At 40.6% G+C, this 22,226-nt stretch overlaps 2 protein-coding genes across 4 annotated transcripts in view; one reads left to right on the top strand and one right to left on the bottom strand.

Moving 5' to 3' along the window:
• Positions 1 to 5,899: 5,899 nt before the first annotated feature.
• LOC135233783 (alpha-internexin-like) lies at positions 5,900 to 13,467 on the top strand. The gene is made up of 4 exons (XM_064297659.1): positions 5,900 to 6,776; positions 10,281 to 10,480; positions 10,775 to 10,899; positions 11,481 to 13,467. The coding sequence occupies exons 1-4, from the start codon at positions 5,960 to 5,962 to the stop codon at positions 12,886 to 12,888; spliced, it is 2,550 nt and encodes an 849-aa protein (XP_064153729.1). The 5' UTR covers positions 5,900 to 5,959; the 3' UTR covers positions 12,889 to 13,467.
• Positions 13,468 to 19,604: 6,137 nt separating this feature from the next.
• The window catches only part of thoc5 (THO complex 5), a 37,331-nt gene continuing 34,709 nt past the window's right edge, over positions 19,605 to 22,226 (bottom strand). For all 3 annotated transcript variants that reach the window (XM_064297681.1, XM_064297679.1, XM_064297680.1), the window contains exons 17-20: positions 20,666 to 20,753; positions 20,464 to 20,579; positions 20,157 to 20,347; positions 19,605 to 19,805 (exon numbers count right to left, since the gene is read on the bottom strand). In XM_064297681.1, the coding sequence (XP_064153751.1) occupies positions 19,742 to 19,805; positions 20,157 to 20,347; positions 20,464 to 20,579; positions 20,666 to 20,753 (459 nt within the window). In that variant the 3' untranslated portion in view covers positions 19,605 to 19,741. The remainder of the gene's footprint in view (positions 19,806 to 20,156; positions 20,348 to 20,463; positions 20,580 to 20,665; positions 20,754 to 22,226) is intronic.

Raw genomic sequence — 22,226 nt, 5'->3', positions numbered from 1 at the left:
CTGGATATCTGTGATTGCACCCCCCACATTCCCATTCCCGGACTGCAGTCGCAAATAGCAAATAAAATTTATCTGATTAGTACAATGCAGCTAGTCTCCCTGCAGTATAAACTGTTCTGCCTACTGACAGTACCCAGCTTAATTCTAAAGAAGATGTCCAGTGAAAGCCTTCTTTTAATCTGATACTCAGATGCTTCATCTTTTTTTCTTTTTTGGGCTGCCTGTACCCAGCCTCCTACCCCAATGGAATACACACACCCCAACTGACTCCTTTGCCAACACAAGGAAATGCAATATAGGCCTTAATTAAAATAATGCAGAGTCATTCCTACTGCGAGCCAGACCATCTATGGCCACACAAGGTGAGTGATATCTCCTTTGTCTGCATTTTATCAAGCCAACAATAGTTCAATTCAGGAAATAAAGGATCTGGGGAGTTTATTTGGTGCTTGCATGGTAAAACCTAAGCAGTTTTGGTAGAGCTGCTGACTTTTAATCATTTTTTTTCTTTAATGCTTTTCCTAATCTGGAATTCCCAATTGTATTTATAAGCTGATACTGTGATGTGTTTGCAATGTGGAGGTAGTCCACATGACTGAGAAGGTGAGAATGTTTTGTCAGCTCCTCGTTGGTGGGCTTTTTCCCAGGCAACCTCTCCTCCTGCTCTTTCTGTAGGACCGCCATGGCATAGAGGGAGGCATAGGTGGTGCTATTGAGCTTCATCATGCTTGGAATCCAGCTGCACTTCCATGAACTTTATGGAAGAGCCTCACCCCTGCAACCCAGGACGGAGATGGCTCCTTCCCACTCCTCCACTCCCTCCTCTCTGAATCAAGACAAGCTGTACACCTCCACATGCCTGCTAACAGGAAAGGACATCTAAAGCAATTAACAAATCTGATGGAATGTTATGTAGATGCGCAAAGAACACATTTTATTTTGGATTGAGCCCCACCCTGTGAAAAGAACACCGCTTCTGTTACCAATCTGTGCGGGGGTGCGGTAGGGTGGGGGTCATATTTTTCTGCTTAGCAGTTTTATTCAATTTTTTAAATCTTGTTTATTGTTGTTCAAGATAGGCAATGCTTGGGTGGGGGGTGGAAGGGCTAGAAGTCAAAATAGCATTGAAACTGATGGAATTGCGATGATGATTTCTATTTTTATTTGTAATGAAAAACAATTTTTAAAAAAACAAATCATCACAAAAAAAGAAAAAATTAAGAAAATACTCACAGAGGACAATAGAGTTGTTTTTGTTCTGTTGTGGATATTTTTTGATTATCAATCTTGGAGAAATGAACTGCCAGATGAGCCCTAACTTGCAGCAAGTCATATACCTGTGCTCTTGTTGGTTGGGTGAGATGAGACCTCCAGGTGTGGAACAGCTGTAAGGTGCAGAGCGGTGTCAGGCCGGTATGACCCAGTATCTCAGCCTTGAGCTGCTGATAATCTTGGAAAAGTGTATACAAGCATGTGTAATACTCTGAAGAGCGCATGCTTTTCACTGGCACGGTTTGATTTCATACCAGACAGTTGGGCCGATCTATGAGCTAGAGCAGTGCCTTACCAAGCCACACAGTAGGCTGTAGTGACCTCACTTTTCAATCTTAGTGAGGTGGAAATGCAAAACCAGACAAACTTCTTCTCCGTTATTATGAAGAGGAATAGGTGCGCACCAGTGGCGGACTCAGGCTGTTTGGCGGACTGCAGGGGCGGACTGCAGGGGCGAGAAAATAAAAAGGGCACCTACTGCACGACATGGTGCCCCACCAGCACACAAAAAGCTATGATGCATCGTGTTTTTTCACTTGGAAGGGCATCTAAGAGGGCACTTCATGAGTTTTTTCATCAGAAAAGCACCTGTAGGGAACCTCAAGTTCATCCCATTGTAAGGGCACCTATATGGCACCACATCACATTTTCTCCACTGGAGGGGCATCCATTAGGCAACTTCCCCACATTCTCACGCATGTAGGGACACCCTTTACAGCACTGCATCACATTTTATCCACTGGAGGGGCACTTTTTCCATTAGAGGAGCACCTAATTGGGCACTTCATGATGTTTTCTCACCTGTAGGAGTACCCTATACAGCACTGCATCCCATTTTCTCTACTGGAAAGGGCACCCTTTGGGACACTGTCATGTAGGGGTGGCATAGAGGGCACTTCATAACGGCACCCTTTTCCATTGGAAGGGCACCCATAGGGAACGTCAAGTTTAGACCATTTTAAGGGCATCTTATAGGGCACTGCATCACGTTTTCTCCACTAGAAGGGCACTCATTAAGACACATTATCGAGTTTTCTTGCTCTAGAGGGCACATCATCATAATTTATTGCATGAAGGGGCACCCTAGAGGGCACTCAATCATTTTTTCCCCATGTGAATGGCAGCCAATAGGGCACTTCCTCTCCTTTTCGCCACTCTAGAGGGCACTTTAGCGACGCTTTTTCAACCATGGGGCACCGGGGGGGGGGGGGGGGGGGGGGGGGGGTAGCTGCCACACAATGAAGTGCAATCAAACAAGCCATATTTCTTATGTTCTGCTATCCTAAGCTTTCATAGTCTGACCAATGAAAAATGTGGAACATCTTGTGAATTACATGGGAGGTGTTACAGTTAATAAAATCATTTATTTCAAATTGAGCACAGTTGATGTAAAACCTTTGGGTCACTGGAATTAGAACAATTAACAGAGTACCTAATGCAGTATAAAACTCTAAATTAGTGGTTCCCAGCCTCAATTCTGGGGACCCCTTTGTTGTAGCCCTTTGTTGCATCCAAAGTTGCAGTCCCACAATTTTAACAAGCTGTTTATTCGTGTGCTTTTCATGTCTATATGGATTATTCACCCTCTTAAGCCACATTATGTCAGCAATAGTTAAGCAGTCCATGAAGAATAACAGTCTTGTGTTCATATTGTGCTTATTATGCTATATTGCAAACAATTACTTAGAAAAGGCAACCAAATTATTTAACTGATCAAATTAAAGACCATGGTTTATTTAATTAATAGGCTCCTGGTTGTTGAAAGATGTGGACACATGGCTACTAAAGCTAAAAATTTGGTAGATAATGAAGAATTGAAAGATAAAGCAAATGATAACAAGCCAAACCAGCATTGTGTTAATATGTCCAATGAAAGATTTCTGAACAAATTGAAACACATGTGTTGAACACTCAAATTAGGAGGCTATTAATTGACATCACTTGATCAGTTTAAAAGATTGACCTTTTTATGTACTTGTTTGCAATATAGCACAGTAAGTACAATTTAAATGTTGGATTTTTATTCTTCATGCCATACATAAACATTTCTGCCATAATATAGCTTAAGAGAGTATATACTTCCTCTAAACCTGAAAAGCAGCTAATTCAAAAAAATTGACAGCTTGTTAAAATTCTGGAATTTCAACTCTGGTTGCAACTCTCCAGAATAGATAAGGGGGTCTGTAGAACTGAGATTGGGTACCACAGCTCTTGGTGGTGCTGGTAGTCTCGAAGGAGTCATGTCAGGAGTTGTGTAAGGGGTCTTTTAAAAACAGTATGGACACCTTTGGACAGGATTCTGTTGGGACAGTTATGATTGAGTAAGATATGTTTATGTACTTAATCCAGTGGTATTAACTGCTAACACTACTGTTTAACATTCGACACTGAATACCAAACATAGTTAAAACTTCTCACTTATACAAGGTATAAAATATATTTATTTGATTTAATTTGGTAGTTATTATTAAAGATATTAATTACCAATTTAATTGCCAAATTTGTTGAAATGCAGAGCGACCTGTTGGATCAACTTTTATTATCAAAATGTACAACTCACAGCCAGTTTAAAATGAATACATTTATTAAGTTACAAAAAAGAACAAAAAAAATATCTATGTCTAATCTAAATACGAAGGTTCAAATTACTTTAACAAATTATGAATGTTACAGACATGGACAGTATACAGTCACAAAAGAAATGAATGAAGGGAAATACAAGACCTCAGCTTTTTTTCTCCCAAATAGTCCCAAGAAAACCAAGATCAAAGTTCAAAAACCAAAAGACAGCCTAATAATTGAAATAATAATTAAAAAGATATCTGCCAAATATCAATATTTAAATGGATCCCAATCTATGTATACAATAGGCTTCATGCTTGCTGTATTAAATATATTGATTGTCCTATAACTTTTGCGATTGTGATTTTTGACAAGAACTTATTTTATTAAATAAGCCTACAGTTTAGTGCTATTTGGGTTTCCATTTCCGTTAAGGCACTTTTCCACAAGGCACTGAGTCACAGGAACATTTTAAGACCAGAAAAGAAGTGTGATAGGAGCACACCTCACGCACCTATGAGTGACTTAGGGTGCAAGGTTTAAATGTGCCTGTTTGAATTGCAAGGAGTATTCTGATGAAGACTGACGTGGTGGAAATGTAAAAACTATTATTTGTTTTTGGAGCATCAAGTGAGTATGCAAGTGTTTTCTGGCCTTGAATCTGGACCCTACCAGTGCCAGCTGTAGCTAACTGAAAGAATAATTTACCCTAACATTGCCCAGGAATGGAGTGCTACAGTCAGCTGCAGTGGAGATACCATACTGTGCACCAGGGACCCCCATTGGTTGATAGTGTGCTTGTAGTTTGCCTGTTGAGCTGTACAAGAAGTGTCTTCTAACTCATGTCTGTGTGAACCGGATTTGTTGACTGTAGCCTGAAAAGGAGCTGTGGGAGTTGCCAGTGTGAAATACAGTGAACCCAGCTGACTTGACACCCCACATCCCTAAACAACACTAGAACCAATTTTGCGATGGGCTGAAGGGCAGCCAGCCACAGTCAGCAGTGACGGTCAGGATTCAAACCATCCATGCAATACACAATGCCTCTACAGGATGCTGTTAGACTAGGTCAAATATATGATTTAGTCACTGGTTATGAAATACATCTCTCAAATGTGTCATTTCTCATTGACTAAGTTGAAATTGTGTCAATTTGACCCAAACCAAAACACAAAGGTTAAGGTGTGTGAACAATGTTGGCTAATTATGAATATGGGGCACAACAAAAAAGGACTGTATTTTAAAATACAGGGATACAGTGCTTGCACATATTTTGTCAGCCAAAATCTTTCTTTCCTGCCAATTATACATGATGAGCTAGATCGGTCGGCTGATTTGGCAAAAAATTCAACCCCTCAATTGTATGTAGAAATCCATGGCCTCACCTATTGATCTTGCTTCTGGCAAGTCTGACCAAGCACTGGTACTGGTACTGCTGTCAGCGAACCAACAGAAATGGTTTGTGGGGAGGTGACACCCATTGTAAAAAATGCACATGCTTTCATAATTTTTGGCTGACAAGAAAAGCTTCAAAATTGACCAAAGATATACCCTCAGTTTTGTGCAATTTACTGTTGTTTTCACTCACATATTGTAACATACAGTACAAGCAGCCATTTATGATATCAAAAAGATTTAAAATGTTAAAATGGCTTGCCACACTTCTGCATGGTAATGAATGACAAACTGCATTTATGAGGCCTGGAGCATTTCACAGTGATCCATTATCCAGTCTCTATAGTCCCCTGTGCCTGGTCATGGTGTACTGATAAGTAGTAAGAAAGCACAACGGGAAATATATGCTTAATAATAATGTGTTTTCAAGTGTATGTATTTTTTCAGTACTGCATTGTGCAGTTGTGCCTTCTTCATTAACATAAGTGTTCAAACCGCACTTTATAATGCTACATAAGCACAAAAAAACGCAGCTGTCTGATTTCAACCAGTTTTTATTGGGGGAAAACGCAAAAAAGGAGATCAATAATTGGGATGAGGCTCCTTTAAGAGGAACAGTTCGCCTGTTTCGTCTGTTCATGCAGAGTTGCTGAGTTTTTCCTTCCTTCAGTATAAAAGGTTGTGGAACGGTTCGTCCTGTCGCAGTGCCCCTGATTCCATCAGAGGAGAAATGAGCAATACTTACGGCAACGCGTACGGCAGCACCGCCTACCGCAAGGTGCTCGGCGACCCTCAGCGCAATGTCTCGAGGTCAACCGGTTCCATTGCCTCCGGTAGGTTCCACTCTCGGGTGTGGTCGCGAGGCTCCGCATCCTCGTCCTATCGCCGCGGAGGAGTAGCGGGCTACTGCCAAATTCCTTCCGCCGACAGCCTGGAATCATTTGATGGAGATGTAAAATTCCGAAATGAGAAAGAAATGTTGCAAGCTCTCAATGACCGCTTCGCCAGTTACATTGACACGGTGAGGTACCTCGAGCTCCAAAATAAGAACCTCGAGACAGAAGCAGTGGCACTGAGGCAAAGCCAAGCCGGTAGGTCGGCTATCGGAGAACTCTATGAGCGGGAGATTGGGGACCTGCGGAGCATGGTATTGCAGCTGAGCAACGAGAAAACTCAAGTTATATTAGAGCAGGAGCATATCGAGGAAGACATTCAGCACTTGAAGCAAAGGCTGGACGACGAGTCCAGGAACAGGGAGGAATTGGAAGCAGCAATCCGAACCATGACCAAGTATATTGATGAATCCGGTCTAACCCGCCTGGAGCTGGATAAGAAGCTTCAGTCGCTTAATGAGGATGCTGCATTTCTCAAGAAAAACCACGAGGAGGAGGTCGCCGACCTACTTTCACAGACCCAGGGATCCCAGATGCAATTCGAGGTGAGGGATACCTTGAAGGCTGATGTCTCCAGCGCACTGCGGGAGATCCGAGCCCAGCTGGATGGCCATGCCTCCAAGAGCGCAATGCAGGCTGAGGAATGGTTTAAAGGTATGCCGCCCCCATCCTAACCGGACACTTGCTTCACTTCTAGCACGATGGTAACGCAACAGCACTTTGGGTACCTCCAGGTGTTTTGAAGCCAATGTTTGCCTCCAGGTGTTTTGAGAGAGCCATTATAGCCTACGAGGTTGTTTTTTTTAATAGGACTAGACGCTACAGTTAACGTTTGTTGCGAAAGACCATCTTGCCTCACAATGAAAAACGTTTAGATGGAAAATGTACAATAATTTAAGTGGTTTGTCTGTGGTCATATTGTATGTTTCTCTTTGTGGAGAGCGAAATTATCAAGTTTATATACATTTCAATGTGTCATTACAGTTTTAAGAATTATTTTGTTACTACTCCCCTCCATTCCATGTAGCCATGAATGTGACGAACATTTAACGTATAATTTTATCAATTTATTTCCAGTGAAATTTTTTGTATAAAATGTATTCATAATGCGAGCAGTACTTACATTCGTAATCATATTTCTTTTTATTGTAGTTTTGAACAGATTGTAACCACGGTCTGCAAATGCGGTGTCGTCAGGTTGCCCATAGACGGACGCTTTTTCGCTGTTTTCGTATAATAATAGCCTATGTGTCTGTGTTGTTTCATGTCCGTTTAGCCGATTAATAAACAGCTTGAAGCTTTTTTCCTAGTGGGAAAACTAGAAGACCTTCGCCGGATAGTCTAGCCGCACGGCTAGCCTACCCGACGGACACCCCCATTTTTAAAAGCCTGCGAGAGTAGGCTTTCAACGTACCGATATCGTCGCCAGTGCAGTGCCGAATTGGCCCGTTTTATGCAGTCGGTTTAGGCTATGTTTATTAAACACTTCGTAATATGCCCATGTTTGGATGGGCATTAAATTTCACACACAGGTAGTTTAATTACCCTAAATACGGGACAACTACCACGTCCTTTCGAAATTTTCAACGAAAACCTGACGATAACATTAAATGTAGGCTATAGTATTTAGTTATTTATGATCTGATAGGCTATCGAAATGCATAAGGGTTTTTTTAAATTCGACAGAATGGGGCGTGTTATTATAGCCTACCTATAGGCTACATGTTAAAATAGCCGATGTTCTCACACATAGCGACATATTACCCTATAGTCTACGTAAACACGTTTCAACACATTTTCAAAGTCTTTATATCAAATCTAGTCCAAAGACATTGGGGTGTCTTGAGCCGAATTGTTCCGAATTGGGTAGAAGAAGCAAAGAAAATATTCATAAAGCATGTGGGCTGCCATTTGGGGCTGGGGTTATCATCAATGCCGATGTGCAAACGTGCAGTTTGTGCAGTTAAAATGCGTCTGCGGTTCAAATTTTAAGTGAAGGTGCCTGCATACAGTGGAGACAATTCAAGGTGGTGAGGCTACATATGGTCGAGTGAAATTTTAACAAACTCTGGTTTGCCTGCGTACTTGACTGACCTTTTAGGACACCGGGTTTTCACGTGACGTCATGTTGTTCCCGGTTTACAGTGCTTTTCATGCTATGGGTTTACAGTGGTATGAACAGTGAGGATATAACTTTACAATTATATTTATGGTTTATATGGTTTAAAGAGAAAAGGCGCACCAGTAAATAACACATTGAAATGCACACTATTAGGGTTAGGATAAGAATTGTGGACATTCAGGCATGGATCATGTTTGGTGTTAAGTAGGATGACTCAGCATCTTGGAATTCTTGGAGTAACTCTTCAGCTGCACTAAATGGCTGCATCGTTGTCTACACTTGTATGAAAAACTTTGATTTTTATTCTGAAATATACATTGTTTCAAAATGACTACTTGATTGATTACCAACAAATTAAACCATCCACCAAATGGACAATGAGCTAAAGAACATAAAGTGGGAGATGGCTAGCCAGCTGTGGGACTATTAGGACCTCCTGAATGTGAAAATGGCCCTGGATATTGAGATTACTGCATATAGGTGATTTGTTTCCTCTTCTACAAAAGTGACTAATTCATGGGATTTTAATTTCAATGAACATGGTCTAACAAATTAAGCTTGTTATTGCACATTGCCTTAATTACACACCACCATACAAGCATACATGTGCTGCATAACAGTTAGTCATCGCTAATACTATTCTACAAGTGGGATCAAAGGATCATAGTAGCATTGTACAGGAATGTCATTAACAATGTCTGGTGCTTGCCCTAAAAAACTACACTTACACACACACAAGGTGTGTGTGTTTCTAAGCAGTTGGGGCTTTTCATGAATTTTTTTCTTCTACCAAACACCAGGAGACAGAGCCCTTGGCACCATCTTCCCTCCAGCCAGTGACAGTGGGACTTGAGTAGCTGTAGGTGTGTGTCCATGCATGTGTTGTTTAATGCAATGTGTGGGTTTGCCCTTCCTCAGTTGTGCTTTTTGTGGAATCAAGAGTAAACATTTAACATTTACTTAATATGAATCAGTATAAAGACTTGTTGGCACTTATCTTTGTAATTAAATTATGGCCAAACAGTGAAGCAGGGTTTGTATTTACAGCAACCCCCTAATGTAACCAATGAGAAGCAGGGGGGGATCGAAATGTGTTTCAATTTACTTGCACTTCATAACTTTTTTTTGGAAATTCCACTGAAACTCAAATTGTTCATGAAGAAGAACCACCAAAGTGGTTACAAGACAGGGATATTCTATGCATGGTCGACATTTTATAGTGGTTTCTCTTTCACAAGTAGAAGATTTGAGTGTGTGATGTGCTCTGTAAGTGTTGTGCAAGCAAGATTGTGTGTACACAGAATGCATGTTGTGTTGCTGCATGGAGGGTAACCCTAGATGGTACCATTCCATTTAGTAAGCTGGTAGAATCTGGCTCCCCTGAAATATACAGTAAGCCAAACAGACTGTACACCTAGTAGGAATGGGGGAATAGAGAAATTCAAGACTGTGGGGAAGAGTCTCTGTTAAAAATCACTGACATAAGTCTACAGGAACCTGTTTTAAAGGTTTGGCAGCTGTACTGAGTCAAATGTATTTAGGAATATGATCACAGACTGAGGTTTTCCTGTGTTGAATGTCCAGGTGAAAGAAAACCACTTCTGAGCTGATGACCTCAATAAAACAGGGTTCTAGGAGTTTCTAAAAAGTTTACCCAATTTTTAGTTGTCAGTTTTTTTGTTAGAAACACATTGCTTTCTATTAACAAAATTTCAGTCACAAATTCCAATGGGGATATGGACTAAATTTCACATTTTTCTTTCATTAGCAACACATCAAGACGTCAAATACATTGGGATGGTAAAAAATGTACTTTGAAACGATGTTGACTGAGATTAATGGACATAACTTCAAGTAATGAAAAATCAAAGTAATTTTTTCATTGCAAAATTTATTAAACACCACCACGACTGAAAAACAAATAAACTGAATGGGAATTCCAAGGCCAAACTGGCTTCTAGTAAAAATGTCCAGAAAACTACCAGTAGTAATGGCTGCTTTTTTGTGGTTTTAATGATTCTTATGACTTCTGGCAGTGCGCATGGAGAAGTTGTCAGAGGCTGCACGCTTCAACAGTGATGCCATCCGAAGTGCAAAGGATGAGATTGGCGAGTACCTTCGGCAACTACAATCTCGCACCATTGAACTGGAGACACTGAAGGGGACCAGGGATTCACTAGAGAGGCAACGGTGTGAGATTGAGAACCGCCACCATGGTGATGTCTCATCTCTACAGGCAAGCTGGTTCGCTTCTCTCTCTGCCCACCATGACGTCCATTTTTCATAAATTAATTGATAGTAGTAACATTTGTAAAATAAAGACAAGCAGAACCCCTGAATCTAAGTTGAACTAAGCAAAAATAATCTCACTTAAACACCAATTTAACCAGTAAATTAGAATCCATATTCTCTAGTATCCATATTCCCTGCAAATAGTTTGGCTGCATATACTCAGTCTCGACATGTGTGTGCATGTGTGCACGCATGCACATTTGCATGTGTATGTATCCTGTTTCCTTTTCCACTGCAGGAAACCATCCACCAAATGGACAATGAGCTAAAGAACATAAAGTGGGAGATGGCTAGCCAGCTGAGGGACTATCAGGACCTCCTGAATGTGAAAATGGCCCTAGATATTGAGATTGCTGCATATAGGTGATTTGTTTCTTCCTCTACAAAATTGACAAATTCATGGGATTTTAATTTCATTGAACATGGTCTAAGTTAAGACGTGTCCAGGACATAATAAAACAACACACACACATTTTAGGGGGCCAAGCACACTTTACTGTATTTGCAGATTTTTGTTCTTGTAGTGATTATTGTGTTTTGATGTCTGTTTTCGTCAATACTGAAAAACTGTCGAGTGAAGTTTAAAAAAAAAAAAAACCTTTATGTAGTTGTAGAGGGTCGTGTAGTTTGGCCAAGGAGCAATTATGTGTATTATTTTCTGGCTGTTGTTACTATACCAAGGAAAATCACTTTGCAAGCAAGCTGGCTAACAGTAGTGTTTCTTTTTTAAATCCAAAAAAATTTAGACATAACAACATCCAATATACACAATTAATTAGGCAATGATTTGCACATTTGGCCAAAAAGACTGGTTTTACATTCACTGGCTTCAGTTTGACTATGTATGCTTGGCCCCCATTAAACTCTGCGTACGTCCATGTTTTACAACAGAAAACCTTTGACACTGGGTACCATTTTCATTTATTTTTTTGTCTGTCTAACAGGAAACTGCTTGAGAGTGAGGAGACAAGGTTTACTTCTAACCTCGGTCCATACTCTTACTTGGACAGCACCACCAAGATCTCTCAGATAAAAATCAAAGCAGATGAGATTTCTGACACTGTCATTCTTGAGGAACAGACAGATGAAACCCAAGTAACAGAGGAGGTAACAGAAAATGGAAAGGCTGTAGAGAAGGAGGAAGATGAAGAGGAGGGTGAGGGAGAAAAGGAGGAAGATAAAGAGGGGCAGAAAGAACCCAAATTGGAAGTAGAGAAAGCTGAAGATGTAGAGGAGACAAATAAGGAGAGGGAAGAGGAAAATGGAGGAGAGGAAGAAGAGACAGAGCCTGAGGTGGGTACGAAGTCTTCAGGTGGAGAGGAACAGGCAGACAAGTCCAAACTACCTGCTGGAAAGAATGCTGCTTCCCGTGAGTCAAAGTCAATTGCTAAATCACCACAACCAAAATCACCTGGAGTTAAGTCCCAGGAGACAAAATCTCCTACTAAAACACCACAACCAATATCACCTGAATCTAAATCCCCAACGACAAAGTCTCCAGCTGTAAACTCACCTGAGCCAAAATCCCCAGTAAAGAAAACCCCTGAATTGAAATCCTCCACCATAAAATCACCCACACCAAAATCCCCAACAAGTAAATCCCCAGAAACCAAGTCTTCTGCTGGAAAATCACCACAGTCCAAGTCCCCAGGACACACACCTGAGTCCAAATCTCCTACCCCCAAATCACCTGTCCAAAAATCTCCAGAATCACTTGGAGATAACAAGTCCAAACCTCCCAGCCCTAAGTCCCCTGTGGAGGACAAACCCAAGCCAGCTGCTGTGAAGGATGCCACAAAGCCAGGAAAGGATGGTCAAACTAAAGAGATGTTACAGCCCTCCAAAGAGGACAAAGACAAGGAGCCAGATGCTAAGTTAGAAGACAAGCTTGAAATTAGGACAAAAGAGAATGTGCCTGTTCAGAAAGTAGAGGAAAAGATAGAAAAAGGGGGTGTCAGGAAGGACAGCAAGACCGAAGATTCCCTTAAGAAGGCTGAGATTCCCAAAACCCCCTCCAAGCCTGCAGAGAAGCCTTCACCCAAGACCACGTCAGAAAAAGTCCCCACCAAAAAGGAAGAGGAGAAGCCAGCCTCTCCTAAACCAGAGGAGAATGTAGCTAAGACGAATGAAAAGCCCAAAGCGGAAGTGAAGCCAGCCCAGAAAGATGTCTCTGAGCAAAAGAAACCTGAACCTATGAAGGAGAAGCAGCCTCAAATGGAAGTAAAGAAGGAGAAAGAGGCTCCCAAAGCAGTCACAAAGGATACCACGAACTCCAAGACAGAGGAAGTTCACAATTCATCCAGCACAGACACCAAGAAAACCCAGATCACAGATGAGAAAGCGAAGAAGTGAAACTTACAGTAATGGTTAATGGCAGGGTAAGGTTTAGGGGGAATCAATGATCAGCCAAGAACACTTAGGAATTAGGAATTACAAGTGACCTAAGTAGCCTTTCAAATTTGGTGGCCAAAGCAAACACATGAACAAAGTGAGCAAGCAGTAGTGTTTCTTTTGCATATAAACTGTGACAAACAAAACACAATCTCTTATATATATGATTATAGGGAATGCAGAATGCTTTATATCTGAGGACAGCTCTAACTATCAAGTGCATTTTAACAAACATCCAACTGGCTGGAAATACAATGTCAAAAAAGAAACTATATCATATAAAAATGGTAGAGATAAAACAAGACTGTTATAATGAATCTAATGAATGTATATAATGAATATACATAAATATTAATATATTTACAAAAATGCAAGGAATTTACATAATTTGCTTGTTATGCACCTTATATACTTTCATGTTGGTTTTCAAGCAATGATGCACTTCCTGTCTGTAGTCTGTAATGAATGTTGATTGAGCAATGTATACGCTGCAGAGACCTAGCAATACAAATCAATAAATAAAGAGCTGAATAAAGAGCACTGCAAGGTGTCCTGCCTCATTTATCTTACATAAAATACATTAAAACAAATGGTATTAAAATGGTAACAATTGGTATTAAGGCTGAATTGTTTTGTTTATAAAGTGATGGATAATGCTTTGAAAAGTATTATTTGCAAAGTATTGCGATTTTAAAGAAATGAATGGCCACAACTACTATATATTTCACGAAGAATCAGTGCATCATTTAGTTCACTGAATAGTGTGTCTGCTTTTATTTTGAGATTGAAATGCCAACTAAAAGCGACAACAATGGCAGCAGGAAGTGTAACTGCTGAAGAATTTTGCTGCACTGGAATAAGATGTCATAAATAATGCACAGGAAAAATAACAAAAAAGCATAATGGCTCATGGCTACCCATGTCTATTCAAAGAACAATGCTGAACACCAAGAGTAAAACTATGACCTTTTCAAAAGATAATATGGAAAGCCGAGTGTAAAAATAAGGGCTGTTCAAAAGATAATACTGAGCACTGAGGGGGAAAAATCAGGGCTAATCAAAGGGTAATACTGAATTCTGAGGATAAACAATATGGCCTGTGCAAATGATAACAGGATTTTTTTACCCTTTCACACTCAGTTACAGAATTTTGCATCTGTCATTGAATCTCAAACAATAAAAGCATTTGAGAGCTTTTGAAAATAATTCATGGAAACACGAGCTTGGCAGATATTACAGTAACAGCAATTTATAGCAATTTTTATACCCAACTATTCTAAATGAAACCATTCTGGTTAATGGCCATGCTCAAGGGTACAACAGCAAAATATTCTGTACAATGTCTTTTAGAGTCTTTTAATTTTATTTTACACCCCACAGGGCCAACACATGAAAAGGGCCATATTCTCGATCTTGTTCTTTCTCATGGTCTGAAGATTGATAGTATGGAACTTATTAATATCTGTGTATCTGATCATCTTAGCATTGTGTTTAAATTATATTCCTCTCTGCCCCCTAAAGTTACATTGGCCCCCATTCGCTCTCGCATCACAAACTCTAAACAGCTAGCAAATTTTCGGATGCATTTTCGTCCCTCTCCTCCAAGCTGCCTTTCTTCTCTGACACTGACCTACTGGTGAACTCCTTTAACGACCTCTGCCTAGCAACACTGGATTCAGTTGCCCCAATCAGATTTAGAACCAAAACAATTTCAAACGTCCCCCCGTGTTTCAACGACCACATCCGGTCACATCTCTCTAAAGAGAGAGGTACGCAAAACAGAACGTAAATGGAAGGCCTGCAAACTCCACGTTTATTATGAGTATATGAAGGATTTAATGAAGAAATACAATTCCACAGTTAAGGATGCACGAGCAAATTACTTTCCTACTCTAATCTCACAGAATGCCCAAAATCCAAAAGTACTATTATAAAACACAACCGGATTATTGGTGCTCGCCTAACATTAACATGCTTGCATCACCTGACCTCTGCGAGCAGTTTAAAATATTTTTTACCGAAAAAATTGAAAAAATCAGATCCCAGACTGATAGCAGCCGGCCTCACAATCTACCTACCCCACAGCCTCTAACTCACAGATCATTTGATGTTTTATCCCTCAGTTCTTTTACATCAGTGTCTCTATCTGCACTCAATGATATGGGTAAGCACATGAAGTCATCTACTTGCCCCTACCAGACTACTGAAGGAGATTATGCCTGCTGTTGGTCCTTTCATTTTATCTATTGTAAATAGCTCTCTGACCTCTGGCTTTGTACCCGTCTATTTTAAAACTGCTTTAGATTAACCTCTCCTTAAAAAATCCAATTTAGATCCCTCTATTCTGAATAATTACAGACCTGTCTCAAAACTTCCTTTTTTATCTGAGATCCTAGAAAAAGCTGTGTTTAAACAATTAGTAGCGCATTTGAGTGACAACTACCTATTCGAAATATTCCAATCTGGCTTTCGATCCCTCCACAGTACTGAGACTGAGCTGCTCAAAGTCTGTAACGACCTGCTGTTGGCTGAAGATGCGGGTGAATGCGCCATCTTAGTTCTGTTGGACCTCAGCGCAGCCTTCAACACAGTCGATCATGTTTTTATCATTTGAGAAATATAGCCAAGGTTAGATTCTTCGTCTCTGCCCCAGATCTGGAGAACCTCATCCATGCTTTCATTTTCTCCCGCCTCAACTATTGTAACTCCCTGTATACCAGTCTTAGTCAGAAATCAATCCACCACCTACAGTTAGTTCAAAATGCTGCAACTCGGCTCTTAACTCAATCCAAAAAATGTGATCATATCACCCCTGTCCTAGTATCCTTGCATTGGCTGCCAGTTTATCTTAGGATTGATTTTAAAATTCTTTTGATTACTTTTAAGGCCAGACATGGGATGGCCCCTCCCTGTATTTCTGATCTTTTGTCCCCCTATGAGCCAGGACACAGACTGAGATCCCCGGGTAAGGCGTTGCTAGTCACTCCAAAGTCAAGGCTAAAAACCAAAGGCGACAGGACCTTTGCTGACAGAGCCCTTAGACTTTGGAACAATCTGCCAGAAATTATCAGGCTTGCAGAGTCAGTTCCCCATTTTATTTAACTTCTTAACACATATATTTTATGTTAAAGCGTTTATTGGGTGATCTTTTATTTTATGTTATTTTATTATTTTTATTTGTTTCTGTGTTTTGTATTGACTATTGTGAAGCACTTTGTTACCTGTATAGAAAAGTGCTATACAAATAAAGCTATTAATAATAATAATAATAATAATAATAATATTATTACAATGTGTTTAAAAGTACGGCCACACGGGTGTTACAGCGCTAGAGTGTTTCCTGAAGCATACGGTCACACCGGTGTGATGAATACAGAAGTTTAGAATGTATATTTAAGAATGACGCTATCAGCAATCATCACACAATCAGCATTTGGGTTAAACCTTATTCTTTCTAGGATGCAACACACTTGTATCCCACAAGTCCATTGCACCAAATAAACGCTTTACAACACCGATCTTTATGTCCTCAATGTGAGCATTTATTTGTTAATGCAGACAATCACACTTGCTTAGAAGAAGCAACAGCTTACAGTAGAAAAAAAATAGACTAGGCTATAGGCTAGTTAGATAATATTAAACCGCTAATCAAGCTGTCAAAATGAGTCTGTACAGGCTGGCAGAAAGCAGAATATAAACGAATAGACCCCTTCAAAGTTTGTAAACAGTAATGACGTAACAGCACAATTTGATGACAGAAAGCAAGTTGAGTGACTATGTGAAGCAGCTAAATTTTCAAGATCGGGCAAGTTACGTTACATGGCCAAAATTATGTGGACACCTCTTGTAATTAACGGGTTTGGCTACTTCAGCCACACCCATTGCTAACAGGTGCATAAAATCATTGACAAACATTGGCAGTAGAATGGGTCATACTGAAGTGACTTCCAATGTGGCACTATCATAGGATGCCACCTTTCCAACAAATCAGATCATCAAACCTCTGCCCTGCTAGAGCTGCCCCAGCCAACTGTAAGTACTGTTATTGTGAAGTGGCAATGTCCAGGAGCAACAACAGCTCAGTCGCGAAGTAGTAGACCACACAAGTTCACAGAACAGGGTGCACCGCCAAGTGCTAAAATGTGTAACGCATAAAAATAGTCTGTCCTCGGTTGCAACGCTCACTGCCGAATTTCTGACTGCCTCTGGAAGAAACGTCAGCACAAGAACTGTTTATTGGGAGCTTCATAAAATGGGTTCGCATGGCAGAGCAGCTGCACACAAGCCTAACATCACCATGGACTCTGGAGCAGTGGAAAAGCGTTCTCTGGAGTGAAGTGCTCCCCACTATCTGGCAGACTGATGGACGAATCTGGGTTTGGGGAATGCCAGGAGAACGTTACCTCCCCAAATGCATAGTGCCAACTGTAAAGTTTGGTGGAGGAGGAATAATGGTCTAAGGCTGTTTTTCATGGTTTGGGCTACGCCCCTTAGTTCCAGTGAAGGGAAATCTTAAAGGGATATTTCACTTTGGTACAATACAAGTAATGTTGTGGAGCTTACCCCACTGTATTTTTTCCATAGATTGTGTTGTTGCCATTCTCGTTGTGTTAGTGTTAATCAGTTTAACCTTCAGGGTCCAAGTTGAACTATGCGGTTGTTCCCTGCACTTGGACCGGTACTTCTCTCTAGGGGTTTCGTCATACTTGTTCCTGGTTATGGTTATACACTTTGTTGTACGTCGCTCTGGATAAGAGCGTCTGCCAAATGCCTGTAATGTAATGTAATGTATTTGCACAGCATGAACACAAGCAACATTAGATAACCCTGTTGACGGTAAATGGCAGCGCCATTCCTCCAGGTTTTCCGGTTCCCCGTTCATTTTCGTGACTCCACCGAAATTAAAACACAAACTAACTACAAATGATAATAGGTTGATAAAATAGAGTACTAACTTTATAAGGTCCAAGGTTTTTCGAGCTGATAAGCAGTTTTCAGATTAGCTATAAACAGAGAAATTGGATACGGTGCAGAAATACAGCAAGAAATACAGCAAGCTGATTTTTAAAAAGTGCACACGCCCATGTGAATACGTCACCGTGCTCAGGGATACGTTTAATAAACTTATAACACAACTTTTAAAATAAATTTAAAATTCTATGGCAAGCCCTTTCGGCCCCCATGCTTCACTATACCAGCTCCCTCACACTCTGGACATGCAAATCAATCATTAGCAATGTCTGCCCATATTGCTTTGTCAATTTCTACATGACATCCCATCACTTTGGTTGGTTGTGGGATGATTCTGAGGACATCGTCAAAGAAATATTTTTACAGTTTGACCAGAAACGATTTCTGCTCACTTTGTGCATGCATGTGACTTTTACGTGCATCTTATTGACCTCAACAATGGACCCAGGATAAATGTCATCATATCTGATGACACACCACTGTCCAATGATCTCTTTGCTTTCCCATTTGATTTCATCTGTTTTCTGCGCGTGTTGCTCTTCGGTGGTGTCAGAAAGGATGGGCTGAACATCAGATATGGTGGTAGCAGAAAGGATAGCCTGGACATCAAATTCAAACCTTTGAGTGCTGTGACATGTACATACAAGAATCTGCTTAGTTGAGCAGAGACAGCTGACATCTCTGTAGATGACCTTTCCTGGTGTGAGAGTGATCATCTGATAGAGGCGCATTGTTGAAGGAACCACCGGGAGTCTTGTGTACAGCTTTGTCCACAGCTTCTTAGTCAATTAGATCAGCTGTGCAGAGGTCTGGGCATTTAGGAGGCAGTCATACAATTGCTTTGCATTTGCAATGACTTTTCCATCCCTGACCAATCTGTCTGCTGTTCTTTTTAAAACCCCACCCACTTCAACTGGAGTTCCGTGGCTTGCTTCAAAGAAGCTCTATGTACCCTTCTTGAACAAATCTGTCCTCAGCATATAGAAGTTGCCTTTGTTTTCTAATCTGAGGGATGGGGTTGGGGAAGGGTAAAATAGTCTGCGCTCTGGATGCTAGTATTGATAGCTCATAATATTCATATAACCATTTAAAACATACCGTGAAGCTAATATTTAATCTCAAATGAGAAAAATGAAAAAATACAGCAGGGTAGAGTACTGGCTCAAAATCCCTGAAGAATGCCATTTTGCATAATCCCAGCAAAAAATCATAGGCAGCTAGGTTTGGTGCACATTGGCCTTACCCAAATGAGCCACACTGAAGCCCTCTTCTTTGTCTTTAAAGTCTATGCAAAAGTATTTGATATACTTGCAATTCAGCATTGAGTGTTTGTGAGGTATAAACGAAAAGACAAGTATGTGCATGTTTGTTAGAAACACTGTCTATCTGAATAAATAGGCTAACAGCTACAGACTGACTGTGACCAAGGCAGGCGAGCTTGGTCTTTGGGGACTGAGGGGAATTGGATGTGCATTTCCTCATTTCTTTCTGGAAGGCTAAGTTTCAATGACTCAGCGTGCAATGGTGCTGAGGTACAACAGAAAGCTCATCAGCCCTGGTGCAGTGCAGACTATTAATAGTTGCTGCTGTTGGTCTCCTTGGCACTGAGATAAATGGGACGGAAGGATACTGCAGTGTGGGATGCAGAATTTCATAGCTTTACCATTCAGTTATGAACACCTTCTCATAAAAAAGTCTTCAAAGCATTTGAACAAAACCTATTTTATTGTCCTATCTACATAGACATTATCCTGTGCAGGTTAAAAAAAGGCCTGAAAGCATTTAGAAAGTACAGTGTCTAAAGACAGTGACAGGGTCATCCCCTCAGCCTGGGACTTCATGCTCAGCGGTGACTGAAGAATCCCTGGGGATAGTTATATTTGAAGGGCTTCAGGCGATTCGGACCCCTGAAATAAAGAAAAGCAAAAGTCACTGGAATTAAAGGAATAGAGAGAATGGAGACTAAAAATACAGAGGGGTCTGGAGACTGTAAAAACAAGAGACTGGATATAGGGATGAAAGAGTTCTACAGGATTTTTTTCAGAGCTCACCAGACTATGCAAAATAAAGCTATTTGTAGTCCTATTTTTAACTGAAACCCACCAAGCCAGTATGAGTTTAACAATTGCTGAGTGTGTGTGTAGACTGTGCAACTTCTCCCACACCACTTTTGAAAGTGGGAAAAGGGAAGTCCAGCTGACAAGCAAAATAATTTTGTTATTGTGCACTGATACAATTATATGATTAATGAAACTGACCTCACAGTCCGTAGACACATCTTTTCACGTGGGAACTCCCGGGGCCCCTCCACACTTTCGTCCTGACTTTCAGTCTCCAGATAGACGTCCAGACACAGACACAGACGCTGCAGCTGATTGGTCAACAGCTGGTAGCCTGGACGGGGCCCTTGCAGTTCTGATCGGAACACATTGACTTCACTCTCCATAGCCTGGAGAAAACACATTGGAAAGCTCAATTAAACTAGCACCAGAATAAGGTTATTAAAAGTGCAATGCATTAATAAAAAGGTTGGCTCATATACGTGCTGTGGATTTGGGGTCTTACCCGTAGGTTATCGTCTGTCCTGCTACTGCGTTCCCCTTTCCAGTTGAGGGAGAGGGCGAAGAGGGGGGTGACCTCAGGGTAGCGAGGGTTCAGCACCACAGCAGCCTGAAGTCGAGCTGTATGAGAGAGGGGGTGAAATGCAATGTTACCCTGGTAACTTCAACAACTGCTCAAGCATTACTGCCAAGAATGTGTCCCTCACCTGTGCCTCTTTCAATGAGAGCCAAGAAGTACATGTCTGTCTCCTGAGCTAGGCCAGCCAGGGCAACATGCTGGGTGAAAGGCAACTCCTGCAAGAACAGACAGCACACAGCTTTATATATGCTTGCATATTTGCATATCTTCACCTCAAATCAGTGCTTCTCCATGTTTCTATGCAGGATTGCATTTGATAATAGTAGGCGCAAAAAAATATTTTGTAGGTACATCTGAACTAACAAAATTAATTTAAACAAAAAAAAACAACAAAAAAAACACATTTGCTAGCAAAACTACAGGATGGGGCATCAATGCATCAAAAAAAATGTTGCATTTGAGTGCTGAACATTTCTTTGCTTTGTTTTCTGATTAATGTTATCTTAGTTTATACCTGGCCAAAACAAAAGTCGCCGTTTGGATTTTTTTGGACAGTACCCACTGTACAAGCCTCTGGAGGCAGTGTTATGATCTGGGGTTGCTTCAATTGGTCAGGTCTAGGCTCAGCAACGTTATGCGGCAATAAATTGAAGTCAGCCGAGTACCTGAATGTACTGAATAACCAGGTTATCCCATCAATGGATTTTTTCTTCCCTGACGGCACGGGCATATTCCAGGACGACAACGCCAAAATTCATCGTATATATATGGATATACACACACACACACACACACACATTTTGGCTTTACAACGCAGAAATTACAGCAAACTTTTTGATTAGCCTGGTGTGTTGAATTGAGAGCAGGCTTAAGACAGCTTTCAATGTCAAGTCTTGATTCTAAGCTTTGGAGTCTGTTAGGGGGCTGTATCGATAAAAAGTGCTGTAATTTCAACATGCTGAAAACAAAATGTACAGAACTATCCTTAATTGAAAGCTGAGCATATGCACTCTAACCACGTTAGAATACAAACCTAAAATTAAGGACTACAGAGCCAAATCAAGAAAAAATATGTCTGTCCCAAACATTCTAGAGCTATAGAAGGGGTTTTTCTGCATTAGCAGTCATACCTCAAGCCACAGTCAAAACACCAGCAATAATTCAGTGTGGTACGCCTAAAAACACTCTTCCCAAGTAGTATGTAAATGTCTGTAAATCAAATCTCTAAATATAATCAATGCTCATCTAGCGTAGGGTGTAGCCTACTTGTAATTTTATTAACTGAAATACATCTTCATCAAAATGCATTACTCTCCCACCCATTTTTCATGAATGAAATTTCTTCCAATTAAGCCAAAATGTATTGAAATACATAGAATATGTTCTGATGTTTTGCTCAGTTAAATGCAAGCACAAACACAAATGCGTCTTTCCTTATCAGATCTGACATGCCTAAATTAATTCGTTTGTGTCTATGCAAGAGTCACATTGCCTTAGGACAGCCCAACAAGAAACCTCTACTATTTTAACATTTTGAAATACACAGGACATCACTGACAGAACACACAAACTCATAAACTGTCAGGAAAATCTTCTTATTTTTTAATCAACCAAAAATGAAAAGCCTTTATTTCCCATCTGTAGTAAACAACTCATCTACATTTTCTCCAAGAATTTCCAAGCTCATG

The sequence above is a fragment of the Anguilla rostrata genome, chromosome 10 (assembly GCF_018555375.3).
Source record: "Anguilla rostrata isolate EN2019 chromosome 10, ASM1855537v3, whole genome shotgun sequence".
NCBI classification, from domain to species: Eukaryota; Metazoa; Chordata; class Actinopteri; order Anguilliformes; family Anguillidae; genus Anguilla; species Anguilla rostrata.
Note: the sequence above shows the minus strand (reverse complement) of the source record. Positions and strands in the feature narration are given on the sequence as shown.

Coding starts and splice junctions, on each gene's coding strand:
- LOC135233783 (XM_064297659.1), top strand. CDS start 5,960: ATGAGCAATACTTACGGCAACGCGTACGGCAGCACCGCCTACCGCAAG. Junction 6,777..10,280: donor GGCTGAGGAATGGTTTAAAG/GTATGCCGCCCC, acceptor GACTTCTGGCAG/TGCGCATGGAGAAGTTGTCA. Junction 10,900..11,480: donor ATTGAGATTGCTGCATATAG/GTGATTTGTTTC, acceptor TCTGTCTAACAG/GAAACTGCTTGAGAGTGAGG.